Below are 16,931 nucleotides of genomic sequence, written 5' to 3' on the forward strand. Positions count from 1 at the left end.
GGAGGAGAAGAGGAAGGAGAAGGTGGAGAGAAAGATTGACAAGCGGAAGGAGAAGGTGGAGCGGAGGAAGGAGAAGGAGGAGAAAAAGATGTTTAAGAAGGACAAGAAGAAGAAGGAGGAACAGGAGGAAGGTAGGAAGAAAAAGAGGAACAGGAGGAGGAGGAAAAAACAGTAAATTTACACACACACACACACACACACACACACACACACAATCTTTATTTATATATATTTATTTATTTACAGTAAGTCTCTCTCTCTCTCTCTCTCTCTCTCTCTCTCTCTCTCTCTCTCTCTCTCTCTCTCTCTCTCTCTCTCTCTCTCTCTCTCTCTCTCTCTCTCTCTCTCTCTTTCACACACACACACACACACCATTAATTTCACATCAACCAGTTTATTTATTTATCACTATCTAATCAAACCCCCCCCACAGGCAGTGACAGTGTTTGGAGTGCCACTGTGCCGGGCCGTCCAGCGCTGCCCGGCACACGATGGCATCCAGCGGCCCGCCAGTGTCAGTGAGTGCATTGACCAGATAGAGGAGCGGGGTGAGTGTTATTATTTGTATTTTTATGTGCTGGTTTTCCTGGTATGGTATGAACAGGAAGAGGTGAGCGAGGTTAGGGGAGAGGAGGAAGAGGAGGTAGGAAGACAGAAGGGAGGATGAAGTGCGTAGGAAGAGGAAAGGGAGGAGGAGGAGGAGAGGTAGGAAGAGGAAAGGGAGGAAGACAGAAGGGAGGATGAAGTAGGTAGGAAGAGGAAAGGGAAGAGGAGGAGGAGGTAGGAAGACAGAAGGGAGGATGAAGTAGGTAGGAAGAGGAAAGGGAGGAGGAGAAGGTAGGAAGACAGATGGGAGGATGAAGTAGGTAGGAAGAGGAAAGGGAGGAGGAGGAGGAGAGGTAGGAAGAGGAAGGCGATTCGGATAGGTAGGAATAGGTAAGGGAGGAGGAGGAGGTAGGAAGGAGGGAGGAAGTGAGTAGGAGAGGTAGGAAGAGGAAGAGGAAAGGGAGAAGGAGGAGGAGAGGTAGGAATAGGGAAGGGAGGAGGAAGAGGAGGTAGGTAGAAAGAGGAAAGGGAGAAGGAGGAGGAGAGGTAGGAAGAGGGAAGGGAGGAGGAAGAGGAAAGGGAGAAGGAGGAGGAGAGGTAGAAAGAGGAAAGGAAGGAGGAGGAGGTAGGAAGACGGAAGGGAGGATGAAATAGGTAGGAAGAGGAAAGGGAGGAGGAGGAGGTAGGTAGGTTGGAAGAGGAAAGGGAGGAAGGGCATAAGTATCTATCTATTAACTATCTACTCAAATAATTTAATACATACTTATATCTAATGAATAAATACATAATACATTAATATATAAGCTAACTACATGTACATTAATGATATGTGTGTGTGTGTTTGTGTGTATTTTCCATTTTTTTTCCCTTTCCATCTCCATGTCTTTCCCCTTTTCCTTTCTTTCTCTTTTTCTTCCTTTCTTCCTGTTTTTCATTCTTTCTTTTTCCTTCATTTCAATCTCTCTCTCTCTCTCTCTCTCTCTCTCTCTCTCTCTCTCTCTCTCTCTCTCTCTCTCTCTCTCTCTCTCTCTCTCTCTCTCTCTCTCTCTCTCTCTCTCTCTTCCTTCCTATTATTATCATCATCATCATTATTCTCACCCTTGCAGGTCTCCACTGTGAGGGCATCTACAGGCTGAGTGGCGTCAAGAGCAAAGCGCATCAACTGCGTCGCCTCTACAACACTGGGGAGGCTGTGAGGCTGTGTGACCAGGAGCCGCACGTCATCGCATCCCTCCTCAAGCAGTACCTCAGGTGGGTGGGTGGGTGGGGGGAGGGGGGGGGGTGCTATCCAGTGCAATATAAATGAGTGATTTTGTTTCTTCTATTTTTCTGTCTATCTTTTGCTGTTTCTGTGTGTGTGTGTGTGTGTGTGTGTGTGTGTGTAAGGTTAGATTAGGTTAGGCAAGGTTAGGTTAGGTAAGGTTTGGTAAGGTTAGATTAGGTTAGGTAAGGGTAGATTAGGTTTGGTAAGGCTATGCAAGGTTATATTAGGTTAGGTAAGGTTGGATTAGGTTAGGTAAGGTTAGATTAGGTTTGGTAAGGTTAAATTAGGTTATGCAAGGTTAGATTAGGTTAGGTAAGGTTAGATTAGGTTAGGTAAGGTTAGATTAGGTTTGGTAAGCTTAGATTAGGTTTGGTAAGGTTAGATTAGGTTAGGTAGGGTTAGATTAGGTTTGGTAAGGTTAGATTAGGTTTGGTAAGGTTAGATAAGGTATGGTAATCCAAATGACCATTCTGCAGGGAGTTGCCGGAACCAGTTGTTGGTGCTTCATTGGCAATTAGGAGTGTTGTTGCTTCAGTGGTTGCTTCACTGGTCCATGATGACGTCATTTGTGGATGGGGCCAGTGGAGCAGAGCCGAACTGTTTGGTTCAGCGCAGCTGGAACAGGCTATCTCTTTTCATACACCGGTGAGTGAACACTGGTAGCAGAGCGTAGTTTCGGGGGCATAATGGCGTCTTACAAGTGGCCCCCCAAACTGGATGACGAATCGGTGTATGAGGCATGGAAAAGAGACATTGGAATTTGGTGTGAGCTAACTGATCTCCCAAAGAAAAAACAAGCATTGGCAATACACCTGTCACTTACGGGAAGAGCGAGAGTTGCCTCGTCGGAACTGGACCCGGATGTTTTGAAACAAGAGGATGGTGTAGAACAGCTGTTGGTGAAACTAGATGGCTTGTTTCTTGTGGACAAAGGTCGGCGTCAATTTGTGGCATTCCATGAACTATATAACTATAGACGAGCTAGTGATACGAACATTCGTGAATATGTGGCGGCGTTTGAACACGTATACTTTAACTTTACAAAGCAAGGCATGGATCTCCCTGATTCCGTCATGGCATTTATGCTTCTGGCTTCAGGCAGTCTCTCTGATAGTGAACAACAACTGGTGATGTCTGCCATTAGTGAAGTGACATATGCAAACATGAAATCTGCTTTGACACGCATATTTGCTGGAGAAATCGGTGGTCCTAGCAAAACATCGGCTGCTGTGTCTACGGTTGTAGTGAAAAGTGAGCCCGTGCTTCTGGGAAACGAGTCTAAGGAAACATACACGAAACAACAACAGGCCGTACAGCCCATTGACACTGCCACCGCTGGGGACGAAGTGTTTTACGTGAAAGGACGCGGCCGTGCGAGGTGCCGCGGCGGCGTCGGCGCTTATCGAGGTGGTCGGTGCGACAACACACACACACGCGGCTACACGTTCAGCTTCGGGTAGGAGACAGAACCCAGCTGGACCAGACGGTAAGATAACGAAATGCCTCGTATGTGGTTCTCGTTTCCATTGGGCTCGCAGTTGTCCAGACGCTTATGAGAACGACAGTGTGGATAAACAGCAGGACTCAGAAACAGTGCACTTATCCTTGTTCATGGGATATGCGGGTGAAGAGGTGAACAGTGGCAAGTTACAGACGCTGGTGGACGAAGCCAAAGGATGTGCTGTCTTGGATACTGGGTGTTCAAGGTCCGTATGCGGCGAAAAGTGGTTTAATTCCTATGTAAGTGAGCTCAGTGATTACGAGAGGGAGGCTATAGTGGAAGAAAAATCCTCCTCAACCTTCACGTTTGCTGACAATGTTACGGTCCCATCACTCAGGCGTGTAACCCTGCCCTGCCGCATTGGGAATACAAGCGGCACCATAGTGACTGATGTGGTAAGCTGCAACATACCATTGTTGTTGAGCAAGCGCTCCATGAAAAAGGCCAAAATGTTACTCAACTTTAACACTGACCAGGTTAAGGTATGTGGTGATATAATTGATTTGAATTCATCATCTTCAGGCCATTACTTGCTTCCCATTTCCCTGTGACTAGGCCATGGGTCATACAGAGGGATCGCTTTGGCGGCTCTTGGATCTGATGTGAAGAAAACTGCTTTAAAACTTCATAAACAATTTGGACACCCAACCCCTGCCAGACTAACAAAATTAATTACAGATGCTGGTATGAAAAATTCAGGGCTGGAAAAGGCTATTAAGGAGGTATCTGACTCTTGCACCATCTGTCATAGATTCAAGAAAACAAGACCCCGGCCTGTTGTGAGTCTGCCAATGGCATCTAGATTTAATGAAGTGGTTGCCATGGATCTAAAAGCCTGGGGAAGGTATTATTTCTTGGTCCTTGTCGATTTGGCAACCAGGTATTGCACTGCTAAGGTGATAGCTGATAAGTCTGCAGGGACTATTATTAAAGGTGTTTTTCAGAGCTGGATTATGGTGTTTGGTGCACCTAAGAAGATTTTGACGGATAATGGTTGCGAGTTTAACAATGCAGGGATGCGAGACCTGGGTGAAAACTTCAACATAAAAATTATGACTACTTCTGCTGAGAGCCCGTGGAGCAATGGGGCCTGTGAGCGACAAAATGCGGTGATTGGTGACATTGTGAGGAAAATAATGGCCGATAGCCATTGCTGCTTGGATGTTGCCCTGGCTTGGGCTGTGTCGGCACGGAATGCTCTCGTTAACTATGCAGGTTTTTCCCCTAACCAACTTGTTTTTGGACAAAATCCGAATCTTCCAAACATATTCCTTAATGAACTGCCAGCCTTGGAGTCAAAATGTACCACAGATATTGTAAGGACAAATTTGAATGCTCTGCATGTGGCAAGACAAGAATTCATCAAGGCTGAGTCCAATGAACGTGTCTCTAGAGCACTGAGGCACAACGTACGCTCTAGTGATGTGGATGACCTTCAAAATGGTGATGAAGTTTTCTATAAAAGGAATGATGGGCATGAGTCCAGGTATTGTGATCGGGAGAGATGGCAAGCAAATCCTTGTGAGACACGGCGGTGTCTACGTGCGAGTGCACGAATGTCGGCTAGCACATGTATTAAACCAAGCAGCAAGAGTGGTTGTTGGAAACACACGAGATGTTAACCATGATAAAGATGTTGATATACATGAAAGTAATGATATAGTAGATGGGGATGATGAGTCTGATGATGATGAAGCCGAAATTGAAGAGTCTGCTGATGAAGATATGGCTAAACAGCCAGCTGGTCAGTCTTCAAGGATCCCCAAGGTCTCCATTGGGCAACGTATTAAAGGAATACACTCAGCCAGTGGGGAGCTGTTATCTGGGAAAATCGTGAGTAGGGCAGGTAAAGCCACCGGAAAGTACAAGCACTGCTATAATATGAAGAAAGACTGTGATGGGAGTATTGGTTGGGTAGATTTGCAGAATGATTTTGACTCTTGGGAAGTGATCGACGATGATGTAGAAATGCTCATTCTGTTTAATTCTGAAGATGTGATAAGTGCAAAGGATAGTGAGATTATGAATTGGCAAAACAACAAAGTGTATGAGGAAGTAAAAGATGTCGGACAGGAGGCCATATCAGTTCGTTGGGTGGTAACAGAGAAAATAAAAGATGGCAAACCAGTTGTCAAAGCCAGGCTTGTAGCTAGAGGGTTTGAGGAAGACTCGGCAAGCCTCCGGAAAGATTCCCCTACTTGTTCGAAAGAAGCGGTGCGTGTGGCCCTCTCCTTGGCTTCCACCAACCATTGGGTTTGCCATACTATGGATGTGAAGGCTGCCTACCTGCAGGGTCACGACATTGAGAGAGTTGTCCATCTACGTCCCCCACAAGAATATGCGAATGGTAAGCTATGGAAGTTGAAGAAGACTGTTTATGGCCTTTGTGATGCTGCTAGACACTGGTATTTACGTGTAAGGGACCAGTTGCTGGAACTCGGAGCCAAAGTGTCATCATTGGATTCAGCTCTATTCTCTTGGAGGAATGGTAAAACACTGGAAGGTATCATGTGTGTTTATGTTGATGACTTTCTTTGGGCTGGTACACATGATTTTGAGCAACAGGTCATAAATCGTTTACACCAAATATTCTTAGTTGGCAGTTGGGAATCCAAAACTTTTAAATATGTGGGCCTAAATGTTGAATCTAATGCTGACGGCAGTATAACACTTGACCAGGCACAGTATGCTGCATCCCTTAAACCAGTTACGCTGAGTAAACATCGTTCTTCAGTGAAATCGGGAGAATTGTCTCACTCTGAGAAAGCAGAGTACAGGGCTTTAATTGGGCAACTAAATTGGATTGCAACACACACAAGACCAGATATTGCTTTCGACATGTGTGAACTGAGTATGAATGTCAACAGAACCACTGTAGCCGATTTACAAAGGCTTAATAAGGTCATTACAAGAGTGAAAACTGATAATATGAAATTGTACATTCCGAAGATGGACTCGCTAGAAGACTGCTTCATGGAGTGTTATTCAGATGCCTCGTTTGCAAACATAGTGGAAATGGCTCTCAAGGAGGCATGGTAATCTTTTACGGGTGTTGGCGAAAAAGATGCCCCATATTTTGGCAGACGAGGAAGATAAGACGGTCGTCAAATCCACTCTCTCTGCTGAAACGCTGGCTCTGCTCGAATGTGCAGAGACTGCAGTATACCTGGCTAACTTATTACAAGAAGTATCTGGATGTGCTAAACTTAAGATAAAGTGTTTTGTTGATAATAAAAGTTTAGTTGATGCCCTACATTCATGCAAGAGTGTGGAGGACAAACGCCTGCGGATCGATATTGCAGTACTACGAGACATGTTGGAGCAAGGAGAGATTGATGAAGTATTCTGGGTAGAGTCTGGACAACAACTTGCAGACTGTCTCACGAAAAAAGGAGCTTCAACGGGCTGCGGGCAGCAGTCAGCAGAGTCTAATTTAGTTTATTCAGAGAGCAACATGCACTTAACAGCCCTATAAGTGCACTGATCTGTAAATAAATCCAGATTCACATAATGGTATGTGGCTAAAATGTATTGATCACATTATGCTATGTGGCTACAATTGGGTTATTGATAATACTTATACAAGAGTTTAAGTATTGGGCTGACTTGTATGAGTATGAGATCGAGCAATCTTTGCAAGCATCTAGTCCTGTTATCCTCCACTAAATCCTCTACATCGGAAAACATTGGACAACTGTTTTTTGTAATCACGGTGCCACATCATCCAAGGAATCCATTAAGAGTATTCAAGTTAAAGAAGAGGGCGAGAGTGTTGGTGCTTCATTGGCAATTAGGAGTGTTGTTGCTTCAGTGGTTGCTTCACTGGTCCATGATGAAGTCATTTGTGGATGGGGCCAGTGGAGCAGAGCCGAACTGTTTGGTTCAGCGCAGCTGGAACAGGCTATCTCTTTTCATACACCGGTGAGTGAACACCAGTGATGCCGTCGGACATAACAATAATAATAATAATAATAATAATAATAAAAATGACCATTCTGCAGAGAGTTGCCGGAGCCAGTGATGCCGTCGGACATGATGCCACACTTTGAGGATGTAGCGATCATTCCTAACCCCGGGGAGCGCGCCGAGGCCATGCGCCAGCTGATCAACCGCCTGCCAACCGCCAACCGCCTGCTGCTCCAATACATGTTCAAGCATATGGGACACATCATTGCAAGGGTAACTAGAGATTTTCTTAATGGTACTTATTTATTTGCTTTTATATTTATTTATTTATTTATTTATTTATTTTTTTTTTTATTTTTTTTTCTCTGTGTGTGTGTGTGTGTGTGTGTGTGTGTGTGTGTGTGTGTCTCTCTCTCTCTTCTTTCCTCCGTTTTCCTTCAATTGTCCTCTTTTTTTTCCTTCATATTCCTTGTGTGTGTGTTTCTCTCTCTCTCTTCTTTCCTCCGTTTTCCTTCAATTTTCCTCTTTTTCTCCTTCATATTCCTTGTGTGTGTGTTTTTCTCTCTCTCTCTCTCTCTCTCTCTCTCTCTCTCTCTCTCTCTCTCTCTCTCTCTCTCTCTCTCTCTCTCTCTCTTCTTTCCTCCATTTTCCTTCAATTTTCCTCTTTTTTTCCTTCATACTCCTTATGTGTGTCTCTCTCTCTCTCTCTCTCTCTCTCTCTCTCTCTCTCTCTCTTTCCTTTCCTCTTTCCTCCATTTTCCTTCAATTTTCGTCTTTCCCTCCATATTCCTTCAATTTTCCTCTTTTTTCCTTCATATTCCTTGTGTGTTTCTCTCTCTCTCTCTCTCTCTCTCTCTCTCTCTCTCTCTCTCTCTCTCTCTCAAACACTTTAAACACTTTAAACACTTTATTATGTTTGTCAAAAACAACATATATTTATCTCTTACAATTTTTGATGAGACAAACAGCCCTTTATAAGCTAAGGCTTTTTGGGCAAGAAGCATCAGGATAAAAGAAAATACAAGGATACAAAAAAATACAAAACAGGAAAACAGAAAAAAAATGTTTAACACACATTATAAAGAAATAAGATAATATTAAAGCATAATAGATAGTTTCTTGGTAAATCAATTATATTAAGAATGGAAATATAACAAATCATGAATGAAAGATAATAGAAGAAAATTATTCAGAATAAAGGAAAAAAAAACAAAGCTCAATAACAAACTGAGAAAGAATAAAGAAGAGAAAGAAGAGAAAAACATAATGTTCTTTTATAATCAATCAAATTTGACTCAGAAATCAGTTAAGGATAAAAAACTCAATAAAATAAAATGGCACTTGGTAAGAATACTGAATTACAGTAGCACTACTGATAATATCATACTCACACGTTCACTTGAATGTGCATACAAAAGCACCTACAAAATTGTATACATATACCCATATACACACATTTGCACTCACCTGATATATACATGTACACATATATAAGTGAGGGGCCTATTGGTGATCCTAAGAATGATAATACAAAAGAATGATGGATAACATAAGTGCAGATAGATAAACATTAAACACATATTGAAATTGTAAACATTTGCAAGTAGATTTGACGTTTGGTGATTAATATAGGGACAAGAGATATTTCTTGTATTTGCATTGAAAGGTCTTAAGGCTGGGTGAGTGTTTGATGAAAGGTGGGATGTCATTCCAAATCTTGGGTCCTTGATACATAAGGGAGTGTTTATAGAGGGTGAGCTTAGGTCTGGGTAACTGTAAAGAGTTTTGGTTGCGGGTATGGTAGTTATGATTTGGAGTTGCAGTGTTGCTGATTGTGTCTTTATGTTTGAATACATAGGACGCTATGTTAAGCCTTGTGATGTCACTGAGATTTAATATATTTAAGGACTTGAATAGTGGAGGGGTGTGTTCACAAAAGTCACTATTAGTAATTATTCTGATGATTTTCTTATGTAATACATTGAGATGTTGTAAATGACTGGGGTACGTGGTGGACCAAATACCATTACAGTAGTTTAAATGTGGATAAATATGTGCGTAATATATACATTTAAGAATATCTGGAGGAACATACGGTTTGGTTTTTAGGAGAAGTGGAAATGTTCTGGATAATTTTAAAGAAAGATGGGAAATGTGATGTTTGAAATTTAAATTTTTGTCAATAGTTAATCCAAGAAACTTTGTCTTATTTACTTATAGAATGTCATCATTTAAGAGGCTAAGATTTGGTAGTGGCTGGTACTTAGTTGTGGTGTTAGTAAAAAGCATGTAGTAAGTTTTGGATGTATTCACCGTTAAGCGGTTAGCTATACACCATTCAGAGAATTTAACAAGTTCCCTATTTGCAGTGTGCACCAGATCTGAGGGTTTGTCACCAATCATAGATAATGTAGAGTCATCAGCAAATAGTATAGGTTTTAGTGAATTGGAAATGTTACAGATGTCATTGATATATAAAAGAAACAATATGGGTCCCAGTATACTACCTTGTGGTACTCCCAAATGAACTGGTTCTGTATGGGAAGTTATCTTATCAAATATTGTGTATTGGATTCTGTTATTTAGGTAAGAGGTGAACCAGTCATAAATACAGCCTCGAATCCCATAATGGTACATTTTATCTAGCAGAATGTTGGGTTGGACAGTGTCAAATGCTTTGCGGAAATCAATGAAAATGGAAATGATAGATTTGTTGTTGTTAAGTGCGTTGTATAGATCAAACATGAAGGTATTTATAGCGTCAAACGTACTAAGACCAGGTCTAAAGCCAAATTGTTTGCCATTTAATAATTTCATTTTGTTTAAGAACATTATTAGATGTTTCTTCATAATAGTTTCAAAAATTTTGGAAAATATAGGTAAAATGGAAATAGGTCGATAATTAGAGATGTCAATTTTACTACCAGTTTTGTGAATCGGGATGATTTTGGCCTGCTTAAACCTGTCCGGGAAGGTGCCAGCCTGTATTGACTGATTGAATAATGTTGTAAGGGGGATGGCAAATAATTCTCTGTTTTCTTTTATTATTTCAGTAGGAATTTCATTAATGTGGCCTTTTTTGTTTTAAGGGACTGGATTGCAGCAATGATATCGCTATGAGTTATTGGAGGCATTAACATTGAGCTCGAATAGTTACCTCTTAAATAGGAATTGTGAGAAATTTGTGAGGGTGGCAGTTCATCAGCAAGCTTGGGGGCTATTTGTGAGAAGTACTTATTGAATGCAACTGAGATTTCATGAGGGTCGTTAATTGTCTGACTATTTACTGTCATGGATTTACTTGTTGTTTGGATCTTTGACTTTGTATTTCCAATATCATTTATTAGTTCCCAAATCTTCCTTGTGCTTAGTTTAAAATTTGAAAATTTTTGACTGTAATAATTAGCTTTAGTTCGTTTAATAATGTTAGTTAGGTGATTGCGGTATGTTTTATATGTATCATGATCAAGCATTCCTATTTTATATGATTTATATAAGGTAAACTTTTGTTGAATTGACTTTAGTATTCCCTTTGTCATCCAAGGGTTTTGAAGGCGCTTATTTGAAATGAATTTAGTCTTTTTAGGGAAGCAGGAAAAGTAAATGCTATATGTTTTGTCTAAAAATAGGTTGCAGTTGATATTTGTGTCATTATTGTTTAGTAGGGCATTCCAGTTTACTTCAGAGAACTGAGTTGAAAAATTTCTACGGTTATGGTGTGAATTTAACCTAAAGGAAATTTGGTGCTTAGCAGAGTGTGTCTATTATTGGAATGTTTAGAAATACAGGGAGATGGTCGCTTATGGGAAAGTGGAGTATGCCAGATGAAGTGGGTACAGTAAAGTTTGTCCAGAAGTGGTCTAAGAGGGATGGAGCATCTGTAATAATGTTATCAGGAAATCTAGTTGGTTTAGATATATGTGGGAAATAGTTGAATGACTGCATAGTTACAAGGAAGTTATTGGTGGGTAAATGTTGCTCATGTTCTAAGAGGTTAATGTTGAAGTCACCAGTGATCACTGTTCGGCTATTAATAAAAGTGTTCTGTGATAGAAGGTTGTCCATGATGGCGTTGAATTCATTAACGTTAGTATGTTGTTTCTCTCCTTTCCTCTTCTTTCCTCCATTTTCCTCTTTTTTTCTTCTATTTTCCTTCATATTCCTTGTGTGTGTGTTTCTCATTCCTCTCTCTCTCTCTCTCTCTCTCTCTCTCTCTCTCTCTCTCTCTCTCTCTCTCTCTCTCTCTCTCTCTCTCTCTCTCTCTCTCTCTCTCTCTCTCTCTCTCTCTCTCTCTCTTCCTTCAATTTTCCTCTTTTGTCCTTCTTTTTCCTCCATACTCTTTTTATTTGCCTTTTGTTCTCCTCTATTTTCCTTCTGTATTCCTCTCTTTTCCTTCTATACTTCTATATATCAAAGAATTTGTTATCATATCATGTATCATCTATTTTGGGGGTTTAAATCATGGCACAAATTTGGCCCGTCGCTGCTACACGGTAAAGCCACAAATTTGGCCCGTCGCTGCTACCGGGTTAATTAACCGCTGTGTCCCCCCAACATACCTTCTCCTCACCTCAGTCTTCCCCCTCAGGAGCGTGACACCAAGATGACCTACCAGAATGTGAGCATTGTGCTGTCGCCCACCATGCAGATTTCTCACCGGGTGCTCAATGTCTTCTTCCTCAACCGTGCCTACCTCTTTGGGGGAGTCGCCATCAAAAAGTGAGCCTTCGGGGACTTGGGGGAAGGGACACACCCACACACCCACACAGAAGCATTGAACTATGGAATAGACTGGAGGAGGAGGTGGTTTGTGCAAGAAACATTTTAAGGAAAAGCTGGATAAGGCTAGTGATTATTGGACAAAACTTTTGCAACCTCACAGAACACACCTTTGCAACAACAGCCTCACCCCCATACACCTTTCCTTCCGCCCCCCATAGGTACATTCCGCCCATTGGTAGCAGCAGCAGTGGCAGCAGTGGAGAGCGGAGTCTGGAACAGCTGCAAAGTGTGGCAGAGATTGAGGTGGAAATGATGAAGCAGGAATCTCGATTGGCACACCTCCATACTCAGGTGTGTGTGTGTGTGTGTGTGTGTGTGTGTCCATAGATAGATAGATAATTTGTATATATTTATCTATGCTAAATGTAAGTCAAATGCTCTTTTATATTATTGTCTGCCAATTGATATTTATTTCTCTCAATATTTTAATTATATATATATATATATATATATATATATATATATATATATATATATATATATATATATATATATATATATATATATATATATATATGGGGAGAGAGACAGATTTATTTATTTATTTATTTATTCTCAGGTAACCGCCGGGCAGGTGTCTCGGAGCAAGGAGGAGCAGCTTTGGGAGTCTACAGCGGCACCCTACTCAACCCACCACCACCACCACCACCCATAATGTGACAGTTATTAGCACGGAGGAAGTGCCGACTAGTGAGACTGATTGTGTTTCCGTCACTGTGCCACTGTTGACGAGTGCAGTGACGTGAGTGCCAGTGTTAGTGTGGCACCTCAGACGGAGGGTGATTCGGCACTCCAGGGTGATGTCAGAGTGCCAAGTGACGAGCCCAAAACCAAGGAGGAGAAGGAGGAGGAGGAAAAGAAGGAAGAGGAGGAGGAAAAGAAGGAAGAGGAGGAGGAAAACAAAGCTAGTCAAGTGATCAAACTGGAGGAAAAGGAAGAAGAGGAGGAGAAGAAAGAGGAGGAGGAGGAGGAGGAGAGAGAAACACAGGAACAAATAGATGGAGAGAGGAGAGAAGAAGGAAAAAGGAGGAGAAGGAAGAGGAGGAGGAGGAGGAGGAAAAATTCACCAACTTCACCACCAAACTTTCCACCAATGAAAGAGGACCCCAAGATACTGTCATACAAATAGTGCCACAGGGGACAGCGGGGGTGGCACAGGGGGCCTCGGGGGTGCCGCAGGGGAGGGGAGAGCTGCCCCCGCCCCTCGACTCGGAGCCTTGACGACACTAGGCCTAAGGGTGAGTGCAGTAGTAGTAGTAGTAGTAGTAGTAGTAGTAATGGTAGTTCTTGCTTAGAATATAAATTCATTGATCTCTCTCCATATTTATTTATTTATTTTATCTATTAACATATGCACTGTCTTCATCTGTCTATCTATTAATCTATCATTTATCTATTGACCTATCCTCCCTCTCACACATGTATTTATCAGTTTATCTATCTATCTGCCTCTCCCCTTCTCTTTCTTTCCCACATGTATATATTCAAGCATGTATTATATTATCTATCAGCCTTTTCCCCCCTTCAAACATGTATTTCTGTATTTATCTATTTATCAGTTTATCTATCTATCTGTCCTTTCCCATCTGTCTTTCCTTCACGCATGTATTTCTCATTCATTCATGTCATGGATGCTTGCTCCTAGGAGCTCCCACCAGGGGATGGCCACGGCAGAAGAGCTTCCAACCTTCTCTATCCAGACACTCCCTCCTTGCCTGCTCAAGGATCTTTCCCCCCTCTCCCTAACGTACTCTTGCACCCTATCCCTCCATTTCACTGGAGGCCCAACATTCCCTCCCTCTATCTCACTCACATACACCCTTCTGGTCATCCTACTCTCCTTCATTCCAAAACACACTTTCATTACTCACTCCATCCATTCTACTCACACCACAAGCACTCCTCAAATAACTCATTTCCACTGCCTGCACTCTAGACCTCTGACTTTCATTCCAGGCCCACGTTTCATATGTGAGGGTTGGTACTGTTATTGTATTTCTCAAATCCCTCTTTACTTCCATGCTCTCTCCTCATCTCTCTCTCCACCTCTCTCCTCATCTCTCTCTCCACATCTCATCTCTCTCTTCTCTTCCACCTCTCTCCTCATCTCTCTCTCCACCTGTGGTGAATTTAACCACCGACAACAGGCTCAGTGCAGGTTTGACCATAGGTTACGATGTGGTGTGTGTCGTAAGCTTGGTCATAAGAGCCGTCTGTGCGATTACCATAACCAGTAGGAGTCCGGCAAAGAAGAAAACGCCGGTAGTAATACAGTGAAAGGCCACAATAAAAACGATTATCTGACAATAGAACACATTAATGCACAGAGCCTTCTAGGAAACAAAGTGGAGGTTGAATTATTAGTGAAAGATAGACATATAGATGTCCTTTGTGTCAGTGAGACGTGGCTCCTTCATCGTACTCCAGACCAACTTACTTATCTTCCACAATATAAAGTTTACCGGTGTGACACTGGACGGGGTGGTGGAGTTTGTATTTATGTTAAGGACTACCTGAGTGTTACTCTTCTCCCCACACACCCTGTTAGCAGGCCACCAGGTATTGAGGATGTCTGGGTCACCACACAACACCGAAAAATGCCATCTATCATCGTAGGATGTCTTTACCGCCACCCTAAAGCAACACAAGAATCATTTGATTATATTCAGGATATTCTTAGATTAGTACGTCTTCGAAAGAAAACGTTCTTTTTGCTCGGCGACCTCAACGATGATTATTTATGTACCTCAAGTAAACTCAGGAATATCATTACTAATGCCAAATTTTCTCAGCTTATTCAAAATCCCACGAGAGTTACGGCTAACACTGCATCGCTCCTTGATGTTATTGTCACTAACAGGCCAGATACAGTTATAACCTCTGATGTTCATCCATGCTCCACTGCAGACCATAACCTAATTTCTGTCACTACAAATGTACGCAAGCCTCAGTGCTGCCAACCAACTGTTGTGACAAAACAAAGTCTAGGAAATTACTCCCCAATCATATTTTGTAATGCACTTTACAAAGAGACGATCAACTTGAGCCAAATCTTTAATACTGATGATGTTAACGTACAGACAAGTTTATTTACTAACATTTTCTGCTCATGTCTTGACCTTTGTACCCCGATGGTGACCAAAGAGTTAAGAGGACCTCCCGCTCCATGGTTAACTGAAGAACTTCACCACGTCATGCAAGAAAGGAACACCGGACAGAAAGCTCTAAAACACGATAGATATGACATAAGCCTACAACAAGAATATAAAGTCCTAAAGAAAAAAGTCAAAGCCATGATGGGTACTGCCAGGAAGGACTAATAGAAAGATAGACTTAACACGTCCAGAGGTAACACAACAGCTGTGTGGAAAATCTTGAGAGAAATAGTTCCTAATACAAAGAAACAAGCTAATAAAGTATATCAGGAATGCAATGTCGAAGACTTCAATAATTTCTTTGCTAATGTTGGAAAAAAAGCTTTCGAGGAATCTCAAAACAGTGTAAGAAACAATCACGAAAACTCACACCCTGAAAACCCTGAAAACAATAACAGTCGTAACACCTTTCCACCCCAGCCCACCGATACTGACACAATCATTCTCACTATAAAGCACCTCAAGGAATCCAACTCATATGGATCTGACGATATTTCCCTGAGATTCATCAAAGACGCTCTGCCAGCAATTCTACCATATATCACATGCATCATAAATACATCTATTACAACAGGTATCTTTCCTAATGCCTGGAAACATGCTATTGTCACACCAATATTTAAGAAAGGAAATCCAGAAGAAGTAGGTAACTACAGGCCAATTTCCTTGCTCCCAGTTGTATCGAAAATATTAGAAAAGATAGTCGCAACTCAATTGGCCCAATTTATGGAACGGCATTGCCTCTTTAGCAGTACTCAACATGGCTTCAGACCAAACTTATCTACTGAGACGGCACTCTTACAAGTTTCCAAAAAGATTTATGACACCATGGACAAAAGAGAATTATGTCTTTTAACTCTTTGCGACCTATCTAAAGCTTTTGACAGTGTCAGCCATAACATTCTACTTAGAAAATGTAACAAATTAGGAATAGATATATTTTGGTTTAAAGATTATTTGTGTAACAGGACTCAGTCTGTGCGAATCGGGGGAAATTTGTCCTCTACACTAGAAGTGCCTTTTGGAGTCCCGCAAGGATCTATTCTCGGCCCTTTGCTATTTAACGTCTTCGTAAATGACCCGTCACAAGAAATTAAAGAACGTTTTATTATTCAATAGGCTGACGACACACAATTCATTCATACTGGTAATACTGAAAATCTACCTGAACTAATTCTTAGAACAGAACAGACATTAGAAAAAATTAAAAACTATTTTAACAGGAACGGTCTCTTGCTGAACTCCAAAAAAACTCAACGTATATTTCTAGGCACAAGAGCTCTGATGTCACGAATACCGGATAACACCACTATCAAAGTAGGGGGTGCCTTAATAAAACCTTGTCAAAATGTCAAAAACTTGGGGCTACATTTCGACAGTAACATGTTGTTTGATATGCACGTGACAGAAATCAGTAAAAAGGTATCTGGCATGCTTATGTACATCAGTCGTTTTCAAGACATGCTCAGCAGAGAAGCCAGGCTAATAGTGGTTCAGACACTTGCGTTAAGTCACCTTAACTATGGGATTACTGTTTGGGGCACCACAAATATCACACAGCTGAATAGAGTTCAGAAGCTACAGAAAGTTTGACCATGTCAGCCCACTCTTAAAAGAACTACAGTGGCCAAATATTACGCAGAAGTGCATTTTTGAACAGTGCATCATAGTATTCAAAGCACTGAAGAAGCATTTTCCTGAATGGCTATTCTCTTTTCCACAAGTAGGACAAATAGTTGACATAAACACAAGACAACAAAATCTCCTCAATGTACCA

The 16,931-nt window shown here is 41.6% G+C and overlaps 1 protein-coding gene and 1 long non-coding RNA gene across 26 annotated transcripts in view; one reads left to right on the forward strand and one right to left on the reverse strand.

Moving 5' to 3' along the window:
* The window catches only part of LOC126990219 (ralA-binding protein 1-like), a 195,232-nt gene that overhangs the window by 125,131 nt on the left and 53,170 nt on the right, over positions 1–16,931 (forward strand). For 13 of the 25 annotated variants that reach the window (XM_050848764.1, XM_050848775.1, XM_050848763.1 and 10 more), the window contains 4 exons: positions 7,313–7,490; positions 11,806–11,936; positions 12,158–12,290; positions 12,559–13,237. In XM_050848764.1, the coding sequence (XP_050704721.1) occupies positions 7,313–7,490; positions 11,806–11,936; positions 12,158–12,290; positions 12,559–12,654 (538 nt within the window). In that variant the 3' untranslated portion in view covers positions 12,655–13,237. Of the gene's footprint in view, positions 1–1,652; positions 1,798–7,312; positions 7,491–11,805; positions 11,937–12,157; positions 12,291–12,558; positions 13,238–16,931 lie in introns of all 25 variants that reach the window. The other 12 variants (XM_050848768.1, XM_050848783.1, XM_050848782.1 and 9 more) reach the window with 3 other exon arrangements.
* Positions 1–16,931, reverse strand: part of LOC126990220 (uncharacterized) — a 43,266-nt gene that overhangs the window by 11,495 nt on the left and 14,840 nt on the right. The window lies entirely within an intron of this gene.

The sequence above is a fragment of the Eriocheir sinensis genome, unplaced genomic scaffold, assembly GCF_024679095.1.
Source record: "Eriocheir sinensis breed Jianghai 21 unplaced genomic scaffold, ASM2467909v1 Scaffold15, whole genome shotgun sequence".
NCBI classification, from domain to species: Eukaryota; Metazoa; Arthropoda; class Malacostraca; order Decapoda; family Varunidae; genus Eriocheir; species Eriocheir sinensis.